Consider the following 17735-nt stretch of genomic DNA (forward strand, 5'->3'; position numbering starts at 1 on the left):
AGAAAAACAGAGAGGACTTCTCCACACTGATTGTCTGACCAGAGTGTTCGCAGAATAGGTTTAAATAGCGCATCATCTCCTCAGCTTGTTACATTGTTGCCTCTCCAAACAACACCATATCATCTGCAAAAAATAGGTGAGAAAGGTTAGGGCCCTGCCTACTTAGTTTAACCCCTTCCATTTTCCATTAGAGATAGAATCATTGATGATATGGCTGAGCCTCTCAATACATAACACAAAGAGTAAAGATGAGATGGGGTCTCCCTATCGTATTCCTCTTTTCGGATGGAACTAGTTAGAAACTTGACCATCCCAGTTTACAGCCAGCCTTGATGTGGAAATGCAGTTCATAATGTTGCGTCTCTAGCTTTCATTAAAACCTATATCCAACAATGTGTCATTGATGAAGCTCCACGCTACTTTGTCATATGCCTTCTCGAGGTCCACTTTCATAACTAACCATCCCACAGCTGCTTTCCTTGTCCTCATCAAGTTGAATACCTCTTGAAAGATGATGATGTTATCTGAAATTTGTCTGCCCGGTATGAAGCTCGACTGGTGAGATCCCACTAGTTTCTTAGAAACTTCTTTTAGGCGAAGCACCAATGTTTTTGTTAGTAACTTGTAAGTGACATTGCATAAACCGATTGGGCGGAGCTGTCTGACACTCTCTGGATTCGACACCTTCGGTAAAAGGGTGATAATGGTATCATTGCATCCTTGCGGCAGCTCTCCTTCTGAAAAGAATCTAAGGCCAAACTCGATCAGGCTGCCCCCAGTTATGATATCTACTATTTTATACAATAATTCACCCCTTATTTTAATTGTATTTCCCTTATCCTAGTGAAATTGAGAATTGTTTGTGTGTTATATTGTCCAAGTGTTGAATTATCTACAAGGAACTACAAAGGAGGAATTTTGGAGCATTTTGGACAAGTTCTGGAAGAAAAGGGAATTACAAGGAAGAAAGGAAACAAGAATACAAACTGGACAAGAATTGGAAGTTGCCTAATGGGCCAAGGCCCATCTATCTTCTATATATTCTACCTATTCTCTACAATTGAGGGAGGTTCCCTTACAGAGTTCTGAACCCTAGCTTTTAGTTTATACTTCCCCAGCATAGTTTAGACTAGTTTTACATTAGATTATTTTATTTCAAGCTTGGAATCTTGGATTGAAGTTGGATTTGTTCTTTATCAGTTAAGTTTCTCTTCCCTTTTATTTCTTATGATGTTTATGGTTATTTATTCTTGCTTTGCTGTGTTTACTCCCATCATGCGGGAGTAATTCGTTTATGGGTCTGGATTAGGGGTTCATGGTCAATCTTGATGTTCGGTTTATGATTATTGCATAAAGGGATTGAATCTTTTGCCTAGGGTTTAAGTTGATTTGGGGATTTCTTTGTACTTGTTATTGATTGATGGCCACAATTAATTGCTAGTCTAGGAGAGGGATTCATTACAACGAAAGTTGGATGGAGACCTCGAGCCTTACCAATTTCAACCTAATTTTCCTGCTATGAAAGTAGAGGTAATTCTGGGGGCTTACAATGCTTAGGTGTTTAAGGTTATAATTGATGCATCACGACAGTGGGGCAATTGTAGCCTAATTCTTGTTATTGATTACGAAAGTAGCTGACTTGAATTCTTCAGTGCATTGCCCATAAATCCCTTGGTTAATTATTCTTTCCCTAATCCTGAGTTGGTTGGAACATCAAGATTACAATCCCCCTAATCTGGCCCATACCTTTATCATATAGTTTTCACCTTAATCAATTGTTTTCTTTTATTCCACATCATTCCGTCTTTGTTACTTGGATTCTATAAATTCATATACTCTAGTGCCTGGTAATTCACACAGTTTCGTGCCATAACACCAATCCTCAGCAGAACGACATTACACCCTTTTTACACTCCCAATTATACATTATCAAGTTACATCCCATGTTTTTTGGTAAAATCCAGCGCTGAACCCATCCGGTCCTGGTGCTTTACACGGGTTCATTTCGAATAAAGTTTGTTTAATCTCCTCCGGTTGGAATGGACAGTTCACTTCCTCCCAGTCTTGATCGCTTAGTGCTAGAAATCGACCATGTGGTAAAGGTTGGTTATTTCTACTTTGCTCTTCTGAAAATAGACTCTCAAAGTAGCTACGGACATAGTCCAAGAGTAGGATCTTATCTGAGATCCAACTTCCCTCCTCAAATCGTAGTGCTTTGATCCAGCTATTTGTTTCCCGTAGTTGTGTCCCCTTACAACTGTGTGCTCGAATTCTGATGCGGCCCTCCTCGGGGCTCCACCTCTATCGCCTCTTCCTCTGGTGGCTCCACGTCCAGCTTGGTACTGGTCTGTTGGGGCAGGTTTGCGAAGTGGCTCATGTTCCTTTGTTGATTTAGTGACCTAGTGAGTCCTGATTCTAGGCAAGTTCGGTGTCCTGTTCTGGGCTGTCGTCGGGGTGTCTACGCCTCTCATAGTATTGCCTTCCCCATCCTCGTTCATTCCCTCTAAGATAGCATATCTAGAGTCTGATATTAAACCTCTCTGGTCTTGGTTCATAGCTGCCATTTGCATGTTCCCATTTCTTCTGCGTTCTGGTGGCCCATTTCTGTTTCTACGTGGGGTCTTCCTTTCTCTCTTGGCTACTAGCATCCAAGCTCCGAAGTTCCCTTTAAATTCCCGGCGTGGTGTGGTCTGCTTCAAGAGGCCTTGGTTGGTTCTCTTGCACCGGCTGTTCTGTTCCCTAAGGATGAGCCCCATTTGCTGAGTTTTCATTGTTGGTTGTCTCAGTACCTCCTGTATCGCACTGCCCCTGCTTATGCCCGTAGATACCACAACTAAAACAGACTATGTGTATGCCTTCATATTCTATAGGTAATACCTCATCTTCCAAGGTAAACTTTGACAGTAATGGCTTTGACAGATCAACCTCAAGGCATACTCTAGCGAACTTACCAATTGATACCAAGCTAGTAGTAGTATCGACTTTGACTGGACGCCCTATCTGTCTACCAATTTCATCAAGAAATCCTCTTCAAAGTACTCTATAGGTAAGGTTCGAAATCTTGCCCACACCAACAGCTTTCTAAGCTTGTTCTTGTAGGGATGGAAGTTGGGTTCCCATTCCTGCACAGTCAGATAATGTCCTAGCACAATCCATGGGCCTTCGAATTCATAGTCTCTCATGGATTCGAACTTAGCCAAGAAATAATCTTGGTCCAGGGCAATCAGTTCGAACCCAGCTTCAGTCTTCCACATATTCTGTAGTCTTTGTAAAAGATAAGAGTAACTTACCTTCCTCCCCAAGGTTTCCTGAGGAGTTCCTTCTCCGCTTTCGTTACCGGAATCCTGGGGCAGTTCGGGTACCCGATGTCGTCGTCCATGTTATCCTCGTCTGAAACTTCTTCAGGTTCAATTGGCCCGGTATCTTCTTTCCTGCCCCACGCTGGGTTGGGCATCTCCACCGGTGTCTTCCATTGAGCAGATTCTGGTGATCTAAGGCCGGCGGTGAAAGGTGTTACCTGACTATCCTCTTCAATCGGTGTTGTCATCGGAGATTCGATCGAGCCCCTGTCCCTTTTGGTTTTCTTCCCACTGCGTTGCAAAACATCTTGGACCGCCAGCGACTGAGCGGTCGCCGGCGGAGTTCTTATCTTGGAACTTGGGTCCGTGACTACTCCACTTCTTGGAGCATTTCTTGATTCAAGATACACACCTTCTACGTATTGTATATGATTTACCCTATTCCTAGTGATTGGTTTTTGATAAGTCGTGAATTAACATATAAATATGCTTTATTGAAGCATATGTTGAAGCGTAAAATGTAAGCGAATCGGGATGATTTCAAAGCAAAATGGTGCAAGAATGAATGGCCAAAATCATAACAAAGTTCAACGGAGCAACGGAGCAAGGAATTAAGTCAAGTTGTACCACCAGGAGATGTCAAGCTGCTGGTCACACCGTGACCAGTAGAGTGACATCCTTGACAACATTCTGATAAGTGTCAAGCTGATGGTCACGATGTGACCAGGAGCTTGACGACCCCTGATCAGAAAGTGGTCATGGGAGTCACGGTGGAGGTCACGTCGTGACCTCCACAGTGACCACTGTGACCACTTTGCTGATTTCAGTGGTCACGGCGTGACCAGCAGAGTGACTACTAAAATCCGCAAGGTTGTGGCTTGGTCACGATGGTGGTACACCGTGACCAGGCAAATTGGTGGCGGTTTTTGGGCGCGATTTCTTCAACTATAAATAGCCATAGGCTTTATTTTTAGTTTATCTTTCAAATTTTTAAGTCCTCTTTTAGTTTCCCACTCTACAAACACTTTAGAACATAAATCCTTTGTAATTCCATTACTTTTGAAGAAGATTTAGGAAGAATTATTCATTGTAATTACACATTAAACTTCAATTTCAGATTCGCTTTGTACAAATTCAATCAAGTGAGATTTTCTATTTCTTCTTCTTGCAATTATCAATTCCTTTTTGTATTTAAATTCATTGCATAGTATTCCAATTGCTTTTAATTATCAATTCCATTATGAGTAGTTAAATCCTTTAGGGATTTAGATTGAATTGCTATGTATGAATGCTTATATGAACTAAATTGTTTAATCTAGGTCTTTCATTGCTTTTATAATGAATGTGATTGTGGAATTAGGAAATTATTTGACACTTGTTTGGTTAGGATCCAACCTTGACAAGAGATGTATGGAATTGGTGTTTCACCTATGAGAATAGGGATTCACCATGGCCAATCATTCCCACATTTCTAACTTGTCCTTGAGAAAGGGAAGTTGGAAGGGATATGCACACAAGGTGTTTGATTAAATACCTCACCTAGTCTAATTGCTATGAGAATGGGGTTAGAATTTTGGTGGTAGCCAATGTCCTCACTTCATTGTTTAGCATTGTTTAGCCTAAAACCTTAGAACATTATAAAAGCATTTGTGCATTGATATTTGATTTAAATCCTCTTGTTTATCATTGTTTATTTCTTAAATCAATTACTTGTTTTGTCTTGATCTCATGAAATCAAATACATCATTTTCGTTAGCTTTCAAACACTTGATAAACTCGTGTTTAATCCCTTGCTACTCGAATCCCTCCTAGCCATTCCTAGAGGACGACAATCACTAATTAAACCACTAAAAATACAACCTTCAGTTTTATTTTTATATTACTCCGTAGCTATTTACTTTTAGCAATATTATACGAAAACATCAATTAAGTTATAAAATTATATTTTTTAAAAAATTATTTAAACCATTAAACTTTCAAATTGATGTCATTAAACAATTTTTTACTTGATTTTGTCCATAAAAGTTGAGTTTCTATTGACTTGAAAGTAACATGTTACTTTAAATTTTATAATATATAATATATTTAAAATTTATATTGGCATTCATATTAAAGCTTATGTGACTATTTATTAAAAATTTTAAAAATAAATAAAAAGTTTGTTTCAAAAAATAAATAAATAAATATTTAGGTGTTTGCTTTTTTCTTTTTTTTTTTATAATAATATGCTATGACAAACAATCACGGTTCTGGACAAAGAGTAGCCATGATTTTTCGTCCAACTTAGGATGAAGAAGCCATGGCTTCATCTAGATTTGGACAAAGTTTCCCACGGACTTCTTCAAGCAATGACACTTAATCTTATGTGTTTTTTTTAATAAAGAAGTCAATGTAGACATGGAAATATTGACGAAATTAAATTGGCTCCGCAATTGAAATGTGCATCCAATGCATGCACTTCGAGCTCTCCTACATCCTCCAAGGGCTCAAGCCTAAGACCTTTTAGAAATTATCTAGTCACGCTCATGATATGGAGTTAAGCATCGCAGCTAATGGTGGACGAAACATATTCATCCAAAGCTTCTACACTGGGGGCAAGAGTTATAATGTTGAAAATGGGGGCAACCCCTTTAAGAAATATGAAAGCATGGATGCTATGCATGTGAATACTCAACCAACTAGGATATTCACTAAAGCTGCTAGTGAGTTTAAGGATACTTCTAGGTCATTACGGGCAATAGAAGGCTTTTCCTAAGGGAAAGACAAAACAAGCAGTATCCATTCTTGGATTCTGATGTCTCACATATGTTTGATGAGTTATTAAAGCACAATCTCACGAGGCATCAATGGTGAATGATCCGAGTTATTGCTATCATAGACTTGCCGGACATCCAATTGAAAATTGTTTTCTCTTTAGGTATAAAGTAATGGAGTTAGCTTGGGAGAGGAGAATTGAACTTGCAAATGTCACAGCAAGCGCCAATCAAGTTTTCATCTCATGCAGTAAATCTACTTCACTATTCATTAAGAGGAACAATGTGAAGAAAAATGAGAAACGGCACAAGTGTCTATTCCCTCTTAATTTAATATCAAGTCTTATGATACCAAACCCAAGTATGGTACTCGACTTGGAATTAAGCATGCTAAACAACAACAAGTCTGTGATACAACACAGCCACCTAAGCAAGTTATGAAAAGGTGGGTCAAGAAGAGAGTGTTAAAGGGCCCTATTGATGGGAAAACTTGCAACCACCATATGAAAGTACGAGTTTCAATCACATTGGCAGATTATGAGCCAAAGTGGTTCCATACTCCAACTAACCAAGAAATGAAGATGAAAATTCCTCAAATCAACCCATGTGATGGAGAAGAATGTGCATCATCATATTATACCACTATCTGTGATTGAGGCAATATTCGTCAAGCTTCCTCAGTATGAATTGAAAACACATCATATTCAAGTCTCCCCGGCAAGAGTCGAAACTACCTCATATTCAAATCATTTCAATCTCCTTAGCACGAGGATAAACTGCTCCAAATCATTTCAATCTCCTTAGTACGAGGATAAACTGCTTCATATCTTTCCAATCTCCTTAGTACGAGGATAAACTGTTCATATGGTGTCGAGACTTCCTTGAATTATACACTTTCAAGCTGGATGCGCTCTCATGTGACACATTCAAGCAAGTCTCGACGGAGCAATTTGTAGACATGAAAATTATGACAAAGTTAAATTGGCTAATAATATTGGATCGCATATTATTTGAAATTGTATATCAATTAATTAACTCTTTATATTATCTCAAATATTTATTTATTAATGTTGAGATAATATCAAAGAGTTTTAGATGAAGTGGGAGTCTCACATTCTCACCCCTATAAATAGAGACATTCATTTCATTCTCAAACATCACTTGAAGCTCCACAACATTTCTCTCTAGAGTAAAGATTTCATAAGTCATAAAGAAACCCTGCAGGGACTGAAAAAGATCGGAGGCCCTTCAACGAAGATTAAGCAACAAAGCCCTTCATTGAAATTCTACCAATTCCCCTGCCATTACTTCATCAAGACCATAAATACGAGCAATGCCATCGCCTACTTGAAGTACGGTACCGGTATTTACAATATTGACTTCTCTATTATATTGTTCAATACGTTCACGGATAAGATTACTAATTTCGTCGGCTTGAATGGTTACCATGATTATTTCTTCATTCTTTTTGCAAAAAAAATAAGACCTCCGGTAGAAAGACTAATTAATCAGTTATTTCTTTCATTGTTCCCAACATGGCCCTTCAACGAAGATTAAGCAACAAAGCCCTTCATTGAAAAACAAGCCACATTCCGGACGCCCTTAAACTAAATTTTCAAGTAAGTCAACTAAGTGGAGAATCAAGTCAAGCTAAAGTTGATTGAAGATCAAGTCAATTCAAGATCGAAGGCCCTCCAACGAAGATTAAAGCAACAAAGCCCTTCATTGAAAAACAAGCCGCATTTCGGAGGCCCTTTAGCTAAATTTTCAACTTAAGTCAACTAAGTAGAGAATCAAAAGATTTCCTTGATAGAGATTTTGTACCCACGCACTTCAATTGAAATATATATACATTGTTCACTTTTTCTTGTTTACAGTCACATCATCACATTTGGATGTTAAAATTTTAACCGGTTATCTTAATTAGAGTACTTCGGAACATATTAAATATGTCAATTGCATCATTTTGCAAATTTAGAGTTCAATTAGAGTTTTTTTATAGTTTGACGATTTAGTTATTTTGTAGTTCGAGAGTTTATTTGACATTTAATACTTATTATAATCGAAATGTATGGTTAAATTTGCACAAGTTAAAAAATTATAAAGTTGATATGAAATTGTTTAATTTCAAAAGATCGAATATAATTATAGAACTTTTGTAAGACAAATGATTTTCTTTTCAGCATTAAACCTTAACCATATAAAGATAATGATGTTCGCAATTCCTGCCGGTTGTCAACGACATGATCTGCTCTCGCTGTGTGACATTCCATCAATTTGACTTGCAAGGCAAAGACATGACTGGAGGAGTTCCATCTGGCTGTCTCTAACTAAAAAGTAATGCCTAGACCCAGTTGTATGATCAGTTCTGTAGTTAAAATACAGGAGAAAAATCACTAAACTTTTGTCTAATCTAAATCATCAAAATGAATAATGTATTTTTCTCTTCAACCTCGTTGCAAATTACTATATGAATTAATCTAATTAATTTATAACACAATTATTCAATGAAAATAGCAATCGAATATTTAATACAAACTATAATACTTAAAACAAAATTCCGTGGATATGTTTAATAGAAAACAACATTTTTCCTTCTCCCATACTCAGACCTGACTACTATTTGAACTCAATAATACATTTTTGGTGAACTGGGGGTTGAGTCTCTTGGCCAACTCTATTAGCGGTAAATAAAGTAAATTAGATAGCAATTTACACTAGGGTTAACCAAACCNCCGTTGCTTTTACAGAACTTCCTTCTTGTATCATCAACCCATCGCCCATTAATACAACACCAACATTTTTTGATTCCAAATTGAGAGCAATGCCGATTGTACCCTCTTCAAATTCTACCAATTCCCCTGCCATTACTTCATCAAGACCGTAAATACGAGCAATGCCATCGCCTACTTGAAGTACGGTACCGGTATTTACAATATTGACTTCTCTATTATATTGTTCAATACGTTCACGGATAAGATTACTAATTTCGTCGGCTTGAATGGTTATCATGATTATTTCTTCATTCTTTTTGCAAATAAAATAAAAAAATAAATAAATAAGACCTCCGGTAGAAAGACTAATTAATCAGTTATTTCTTTCATTGTTCCCAACATGGCCCTTCAACGAAGATTAAGCAACAAAGCCCTTCATTGAAAAACAAGCCACATTCCGGACGCCCTTAAACTAAATTTTCAAGTAAGTCAACTAAGTGGAGAATCAAGTCAAGCTAAAGTTGATTGAAGATCAAGTCAATTCAAGATCGAAGGCCCTCCAACGAAGATTAAAGCAACAAAGCCCTTCATTGAAAAACAAGCCGCATTTCGGAGGCCCTTTAGCTAAATTTTCAACTTAAGTCAACTAAGTAGAGAATCAAAAGATTTCCTTGATAGAGATTTTGTACCCACGCACTTCAATTGAAATATATATACATTGTTCACTTTTTCTTGTTTACAGTCACATCATCACATTTGGATGTTAAAATTTTAACCGGTTATCTTAATTAGAGTACTTCGGAACATATTAAATATGTCAATTGCATCATTTTGCAAATTTAGAGTTCAATTAGAGTTTTTTTATAGTTTGACGATTTAGTTATTTTGTAGTTCGAGAGTTTATTTGACATTTAATACTTATTATAATCGAAATGTATGGTTAAATTTGCACAAGTTAAAAAATTATAAAGTTGATATGAAATTGTTTAATTTCAAAAGATCGAATATAATTATAGAACTTTTGTAAGACAAATGATTTTCTTTTCAGCATTAAACCTTAACCATATAAAGATAATGATGTTCGCAATTCCTGCCGGTTGTCAACGACATGATCTGCTCTCGCTGTGTGACATTCCATCAATTTGACTTGCAAGGCAAAGACATGACTGGAGGAGTTCCATCTGGCTGTCTCTAACTAAAAAGTAATGCCTAGACCCAGTTGTATGATCAGTTCTGTAGTTAAAATACAGGAGAAAAATCACTAAACTTTTGTCTAATCTAAATCATCAAAATGAATAATGTATTTTTCTCTTCAACCTCGTTGCAAATTACTATATGAATTAATCTAATTAATTTATAACACAATTATTCAATGAAAATAGCAATCGAATATTTAATACAAACTATAATACTTAAAACAAAATTCCGTGGATATGTTTAATAGAAAACAACATTTTTCCTTCTCCCATACTCAGACCTGACTACTATTTGAACTCAATAATACATTTTTGGTGAACTGGGGGTTGAGTCTCTTGGCCAACTCTATTAGCGGTAAATAAAGTAAATTAGATAGCAATTTACACTAGGGTTAACCAAACCAAACCAAACGTGTAAATGCAGCCAGTAATATAGACTGGTAAAGCAGAAAATAACATCATCAGGTAGCTGTGTCTAAATAACAATTAAATTGGTAGTACTATGAACCCATCCTAATTCACGTAGCTGTCTCAATAACAATATATTGTATCTTATCACTATGATGAACATTAAAGGCATGAACAATGTAATTATGAACACTAGTCTTGAAGCTCTTCGTGGTTGATGAGTTGGTCTCCAGATATATAATTTCGTGGGAGGAACTCTGTTCACTTAGATCACCATGTAAAATTATGAACAAAATCCACATTTTGAGCAATGATGCACACTATTCCTGGGAAGTTACAAAAGGGTGGCTTAATGGGAAGCAAATATTGGGTGATTCTAGTTCTAGGTGCAGGCCAACATTGAAATAGCAAGCAAAGAGAATAATCATTTTCAATATTTCTGTATGTACACTGCATACTATGATTATACAGTTGGATGAGCACGCCAATATCCCAAAAACTGAGAAGGCAGTTCTGCTAAAAGCGACTGAACAACAGATATCTCTCCACCTGCAAATTCATGCAAAACAAAATCAGATCATATAATATAATGTTAGGTTTCCACAAAAGCCAGAGTAGAACAAAGCCTCATTTTGGTCCATGTAATTTTTTTGCCAAGTTGAAGAAATATTAGTAGCTCCTTAGCTTTTCTGATGTTGTAACTTACTTTGCACTTCCCGTAATGGGACAAATTGGACTATATCACGGGATGCGACCTTGCCCTGAGAATTTTCGAGTCTATCCCCTTTATCAGCATCTAAAATCTGAAATAGAGATTGATATATATATATATATAAAGAAACTCTTGTAAAGCAAAAGGCTGCATGTACCTTTATTATGAAGGCAAGGAAAACAAGAATACCTCCATTTCCTTGAAGTCAGCTCCTCCCACCCCAACAATAAGAATTGACAATGGTAGATCTGATGCCCTAATAATGGCATCCTTAGTTTCTTCAAGATCTGTGATCACTCCATCCTATAAATATTAATGAGAACAAAAAAAAAATAAAGTTAGTTTGGACAGGGGTGGACAGTCCCATTCAATCTATTAGAATGAGATTACTCATTTTCAACTCAAATTTTGTTTGAATTATGTCTCTAATGATATTTCACAATCATTCAATACTAGAGGAATACCGTTATTATTAACAACACAAAATATTTCCGCTCTTTTATTGCTGCAGATTGGCCTGCTATTTGTGCTGCGGCATTTATTACTGGTCCAAATAAAGTTGGTCCTGCAAGTGACACATTGAAAAGGGCACTCATATATGCCATCATAATTCCCTGGATTCCTTCGACCTGAAATATGAAGAGATTTCCATGTAAGACATAGCATAGCAAATGAAACACAACTTAAGAGACTTAAGGTGAATTAAGTGTGTCAACAAAATGTTTCCATGTAACAGATTACAGATTTTACCTCACAGTAACTGTTGCTTCCATTCAAGTTAAAGCAATGTGAAACTGGGCCATCAATTGGCCTTGCTCCAAACCCCCATGCTGGAAAGCGTTTGTCTGAATCATAAAATTGCAATACCCCTCCAACCTCTGTGATTGCCTGAAATTATAATTTATACACACACACAGACACACACATTGGGTTAGATGTTTTGACTTAAAATAACAGAAGCTTCTAAATCTTGATGGTAACTCACTCTTTGGTATGCATTTGGGCGTCCTGAAGGATCATTATAATGCAATGAATCAGGTAGGCGTGGATTTCCATTTGAAGCTGAGACAGACAAAATAGAAGTGAGAGGAATGAACTGTACATGCCAAGGAATCTTGTGCAGTGGCAGAAGGGGCTATGCAAGGAAGCCCTCCCCTAGCTAGTTTCTCGGAGAGCCCCATTGGTACATAATGAATATAATATTTTTTTACCCCCTTGCTCCATCCACTAAGTTTAAAACAAATGTAAAATATTTTACAATGCATTGTTTACTTCTAAAAAGTGCAAATAGTTTTCCCATAAATAGATTTTGATCCTTAATATCCTTAAAACACAACTATTTACTTTTCCCAATTTACCCTTTATCTTTATAGATTAACCTTTTTATTTTTTATTTTCCAATTAACCCTTTATCTTTTTAGATTAGAGGGGAAAGTTGAAAAGTGACATTTTATTTGTTTTATTAAAAACCATGCCAAAGGCAAATAGAACTTACAATTTCAGACGGAGGGAATATTTTCATGTACAGAAAAGATCAATTTTTTTGGTATTACGGTAAGTTTTAATAACTATTCTGTAGATCTCACCATTATAGCAATTGCTTAGTTGCTTTTATTAGGACAATACATAGTAATAGTTTTTTTTAATCAATTTGAGTAATCTTTAAAAAGTGAAACAACTAACCCCTACAACCCTTGAAATCTAGATTGGAGAAAAACTGACACCCACTATCCATCCCCAATAACTTCAAATATTGTTTCTTGCCACTAACCTTGAGTGCAAATTATCTTACTCCTATTTTCAAGTTTTTGTTATAGACTAGCAGTGATAACCTTTTGGGGCAATTACAAATGTATATCTGCATGAATTCAAACATACCAGTAAAGTCAACAGCCACCATGAAGTTAAGTTCATAACCTGATGCCAAGTAATCAAGGAATGTATGCTGGATTTTCTCAGTGAACTTCTCAACATAAAGTTGACTCTTTAAGACCTGCATTTATGTCGAAGCACACATTTAGTGGCCAAAACTTGAAAAATTTAACTAATCATCCACGTAAGTTAGTTTTTACCTTAGTTTGAGGAGTAGGTCCAATAGCAGTTGGTACAAAGAAATTTACCCCAGCCCCAGAAGCATGTAATTTTTCTAAATCTGCAAGTGATTTCTGAACCTTTCTGAGCATATATGAGGAGCAAAATGAGATGTTGAATTTGTAGTGGTGTAGAAAAGATACTATGAAAAAAGGAAATAGGCACATTTACCCAAGTAAGTCATGTTTTCCATTGCTATTGAAGTTGTAACACTCAATAGTCAATTGGCTGTCCTGCACGATCCAAAAGGAATTCAATTGACAAGTCAATTTTAACTGGGAAGAAAGCTGCATGGAAAAATTTATAAAGCTACTTCTAACTGTCTAAGCATGTATTGCCTTATTCTATTCAGTAGTATACTGCAAATTATAAAGCAGCATATCATTGAATTAACGCAAGCATACTGCAGCCTAGAGCTCATCAAAATTGACTAACTGCTTCAAAGGTCATTTCTATAGCAAGTTTTGAGTCCCACATTGAAAAATAAGAGAGAAACATATGGGTTTATAAGGCCATGGGTTAGACTAGTTAATTAATTGCATTCAATCTTTTAGTATGGTTTGACCCATGTGCACTACATCCCAATTTAGTGACCTCGCCTCAATCTTAGATTCAATCTTTTCAAGGGGAGGTTAGCAAGGTAGCTTTATCTCATTTGGGTTTATACCTTACTTCCAACTTGTTGAATACTCAAATAAACAGGCTTCCAAATTGGGTTATGGTCATTTTTCAAAACTTCTGTTTTGCAAATGGGAATAACATTTCCACTTTCCGCCGTCTTGGATATCAGCAAAAAGGGGTCCTGCCAGAGACAGTGAATCACATGATGTATCAGCATCCTGTCAGAGGGGAAAAATGAAAGAAAGCAAGTCAATGAGTGCTTACGCTTTTTGAGAATAAATCCTTGGATTCCAAGTCTGAACATCGAAATATAAACTCTATTGTAGTCTTTGAGTTGACACTTTCTTCTGCACATACAGTGAGCTTGCCAAGCTTTTGGCTATGCGTTGGACCAGAAGATCTATGTAAAAGGTCTAATGTCAAGCACCTGTTTGATTTTGTGACAATCTGCAAACATAAATAAATATGTAAATAACAAAAATTTCATGAACCACATGATTCTAACTTCACATACTGTTGCAGTATTGCTGGGGAAAATATGAAATGTGAGTTAATATGTCATGGCAAGAGAAAGCTAAAATGGAGTAATAAGTAAAAGCAATGGAAGCAACACCACTCTCCTCCTATATATATATATAAAAGGTTAAGAAAAGCTTGGATAGTCTTGCACCATACTTGGTCATATGCCTCTTCAATGCCAGTAATAAATATTTTTAAATACTATATCTTTTTATTTATATGAAGGATAGAAGAGCCAATACCATACTGGCCATATCCTCCAGCAAAGTCATTTATAATAAGAGAAACCCCTACCAGATTCAGAGTAGTTAATATTACTGCATGGCCACATGAGCAGCACATTTAATCCAAAAAGTTTCAATAGAAATATGTAAGCCTTGCTACTGAAGCATGTTCTCTTTTCTTTGAACTTAATTTAGGGTAATGATAATTACACTAACAGAAGGTTGAGTTAGGATTTATCCAAACCTCTGACAGTGTGCAGCTAGCCTCACCAAGAAAATCTTGCTCATCCAATCTAAGCATCTGTATGAAGTAAATGCTATTTAATGAAAAATTTCATACTTCTAGCATAGAAACACTTAAAATTCCATTTTGTATGGATTAAGATGTACTTGTGGAACCAACTATGAAGTAAAGGACCACAGACACTCTTAAACAAAATTGCTCCAAAGGAGCACACATGTCAAATAGCTAGAGCTGTTCACTCAAGTTATCACAGTAAGATCATGAGGCACAACAAGACTTGGTCAAGGTTTTTGTTGAGCTCTTAATAAACAATGTGAAGCTAAATTGGTGGATAAACAAACAGAAATCAAAGGATTAACTTTCTGTTCGTGGAAAGGGACCAAATTACTGTTTGTTTAATTTTTATTTTGTAAGTGATCTAAGGAACTAATACCTTCAAATCTTGCTTATGAAACTGTGTGTCAACATCATACACATGAAACCTGTGAAGAAAGGAAAATGAGACTGATAAATTATAAAAGGGAAATTTCTTCAACCAAAATCATATTCTGAATGTCAGGACTCACACCAAATACTGCACCATCTCAAATTGATAGGTCATGTTAAATTTTGCAATCCATTTTGGATTAACTGAATTCAAAACCACTTCTGTTCGGCCCAGCTCATTGAGCATGCCATCCCTTCCTTTAGAATAAACAATTGCCATCGGATCACTCTGCAAACAAAATAACATTTACAATTGACCAAGAAACATCCCTCACAGTTTTTCATAGTTTCATGACACTATTTCTTAGGCTTCATATTCAAGGAGTTAGTGCATTGGTAATATAAAAAAAATACTTTTCACAAGATTGAAATTCCATATTTGGCTTATAACACATGTGAGCATGAATTGTTTAACCATTTCTCTTCAACTAGTGAGAATCATAGAAATGACAACTGGGTTTCCTTGCCTTTTAATATAATTAGAACCTTTGAAATGACAACAATAAGTACATATAAATATTTGTAGATGAATGCTAGAAAAAACCTAGCTAAATAACATCATACTCCATATTTGTAGTTAAAAACCTAAAAACAAACCTTGGAAAGCACATCACGATCCCGCAAATTTGAGGCAGATAGAGATAACTGCACAAATTTATGTTCGAACATATCAGTTTTGGTAGACTAAAATTATTTTATTAAGGGTAACTTTTTTTATCAACAGCCTATAGTTTAGTCTCTTTCAAAATTAATAACCATGTCCACAATTTAGCATGTAATAAAAGCAACCTACACTTCCATCAAACAATTAGCCAATTCTGGTAAGTTTTTCATCAATATCATGTGCTTATCAGTTATCACATGACTCCAATATGGGTAGTTATGTCATTTTATAAAAATACAGAGATAAGTTTCTCTGTTCACTTCACCTAGAAGATCCTCAGGGCAGCACTGCTTTAAAAGTTTAAAGTTTAACAAGTAACAAATCTATTAGAAACTGCAATGTAAGCTGTTTTGCATAATGGAGGTCTGCACTTTCATTCTTCCAACAATAATGTTCTTAAATGCACCATGCTAGTAAATTAGACCATAATATCATCGTCTTAAGTATGATTGAGCTAATTTAGGCACAAGTTCCAATTTATTTTTTCCTACTTTCTTCTTGTGAGGAGGCAAACACTTGGGCTTAAGTCTATCCTAACATTCTCTCCACTAATTGAAAAAGTGTTCAATGGATGCTCATTTTACCCACTTAAACAAATATGGAAGATTTTCCATATTCCATTATCACTTCTAATATAGCATCCACTACCCTATATCTTCTGCCACCCTCTTCAAGCATGTAACTTCTGCTTGCTTAGTGGCATACGGTATGGACTGTACTCTTCTCTTTTCAATCTAAACATTTAGCAAAAGATTCGACAGAAATGGCCAAAGTTTACATAATACAAATTATAAACGAAAAAGTCAACTACTCGGCAGGAGCTCAAGCAGGCATTATCATTTAGTGCTATATCTGGAAAATCGAAATCGCTACTTAATCGAGCTACGAACTGATCAATTGCATATTTGTAACACGAGTTCCAAATATTGCAGACTAGCTAGCTAGCTAGATACAAAAAATCAAATAAATCTCCACAATGACAGGTGAACTACCAGTTCAACAGCCAATTCTACTACAATTCTCCGTAGTTTCAGCATGAATTTGCAATTACACTCATTCGCTATATCAACGCAGGCGATATATAAGTATGCTTGTATATAGTAAGTGAGAACCTCGATCTGAGAGTAGAGACCGTGGTAGCGGCGAGACTTGAGGAAGGCATCGACGGCGTCGTTGGCAGCATCTGCCGGATTGTTTTGGAAAGTCCCGGTGCCGCCGACGGCCGCCTGTCCGCCGGCCACGTCGGAGCAGCAATTCCCCATCGTTGGCTTGGCGCAGCCTTTGCTTAGACTTTGTGTCCAGAAGTATTAATTACGTTGACTGCCAGGCAGCGCGTGCTTTATATACTCTCACTTTCGGACGCGGTAAATATTACGTGAAAAATATATTATCAGAAATCAGAAGGAGACAGGATCGCGATGTTGTGAACGAAACTGGGCTCCACCTCTGTTCCGTGGGACCCGCCGAAGCCGCGTTCAACACCATTTTTATTTATTTAAAAATAATAAAAGCTGGACCAAGCATGTGTTCACATGACATGTAGTAACTTTTTCATATGGAAGGTCATGATGAGATCTCACACTCAAAAGAAATCTAGTTTTGAAATTAAAGAAGTCATCAGATAGGATTACCTAGGGTGAGCTCTATGTTAAGACACTTAGGGATCGTTTGGTTCACGGAATCTTGGATTACCTCAGATAATAGCATTACCACCAAGAAGGTAATGTGAGATTAAGGGAATTTAAGATTACTTGATGTGTTTGGTTTAAGTTGTAGGAATGTAATATTAACGTGTTTAGTTGGA

The 17735-nt window shown here is 36.5% G+C and overlaps 1 protein-coding gene across 2 annotated transcripts; it reads right to left on the reverse strand.

Annotated features, from left to right (window-relative positions):
* Window positions 1–10354: 10354 nt before the first annotated feature.
* On the reverse strand, window positions 10355–17250 carry LOC116025144 (protein BONZAI 1-like). 2 transcript variants are annotated; one of them, XM_031266255.1, is made up of 16 exons: window positions 17044–17250; window positions 15865–15912; window positions 15348–15496; window positions 15215–15263; window positions 14782–14838; window positions 14059–14241; window positions 13841–13975; window positions 13345–13406; window positions 13155–13257; window positions 13000–13075; window positions 12068–12144; window positions 11833–11970; window positions 11547–11711; window positions 11272–11385; window positions 11077–11173; window positions 10355–10919 (listed from the first exon to the last, which is right to left on the reverse strand). In XM_031266255.1, exons 1-16 carry the CDS (start codon window positions 17191–17193, stop codon window positions 10834–10836), a joined length of 1689 nt encoding a protein of 562 aa, XP_031122115.1. In that variant the 5' UTR covers window positions 17194–17250; the 3' UTR covers window positions 10355–10833. The 2 variants fall into 2 exon arrangements, with proteins under 2 accessions (XP_031122115.1, XP_031122114.1); XM_031266254.1 differs by having other exon boundaries at window positions 12961–13075.
* Window positions 17251–17735: the final 485 nt, after the last annotated feature.

Source organism: Ipomoea triloba, chromosome 7, assembly GCF_003576645.1.
Source record: "Ipomoea triloba cultivar NCNSP0323 chromosome 7, ASM357664v1".
Taxonomy (NCBI): domain Eukaryota; kingdom Viridiplantae; phylum Streptophyta; class Magnoliopsida; order Solanales; family Convolvulaceae; genus Ipomoea; species Ipomoea triloba.

Bases quoted from the DNA above. Each gene is read 5' to 3' on its own strand.
- LOC116025144 (XM_031266254.1), bottom strand. From the start codon at position 17,193: ATGGGGAATTGCTGCTCCGACGTGGCCGGCGGACAGGCGGCCGTCGGC. The intron at 14,839-15,214 runs GTATTAGTTCCT...TACTTCATACAG, and splicing joins TTCATAAGCAAGATTTGAAG to ATGCTTAGATTGGATGAGCA. The intron at 12,145-12,960 runs GTATGTTTGAAT...TGTCTGTCTCAG, and splicing joins GGTGGCTGTTGACTTTACTG to CTTCAAATGGAAATCCACGC.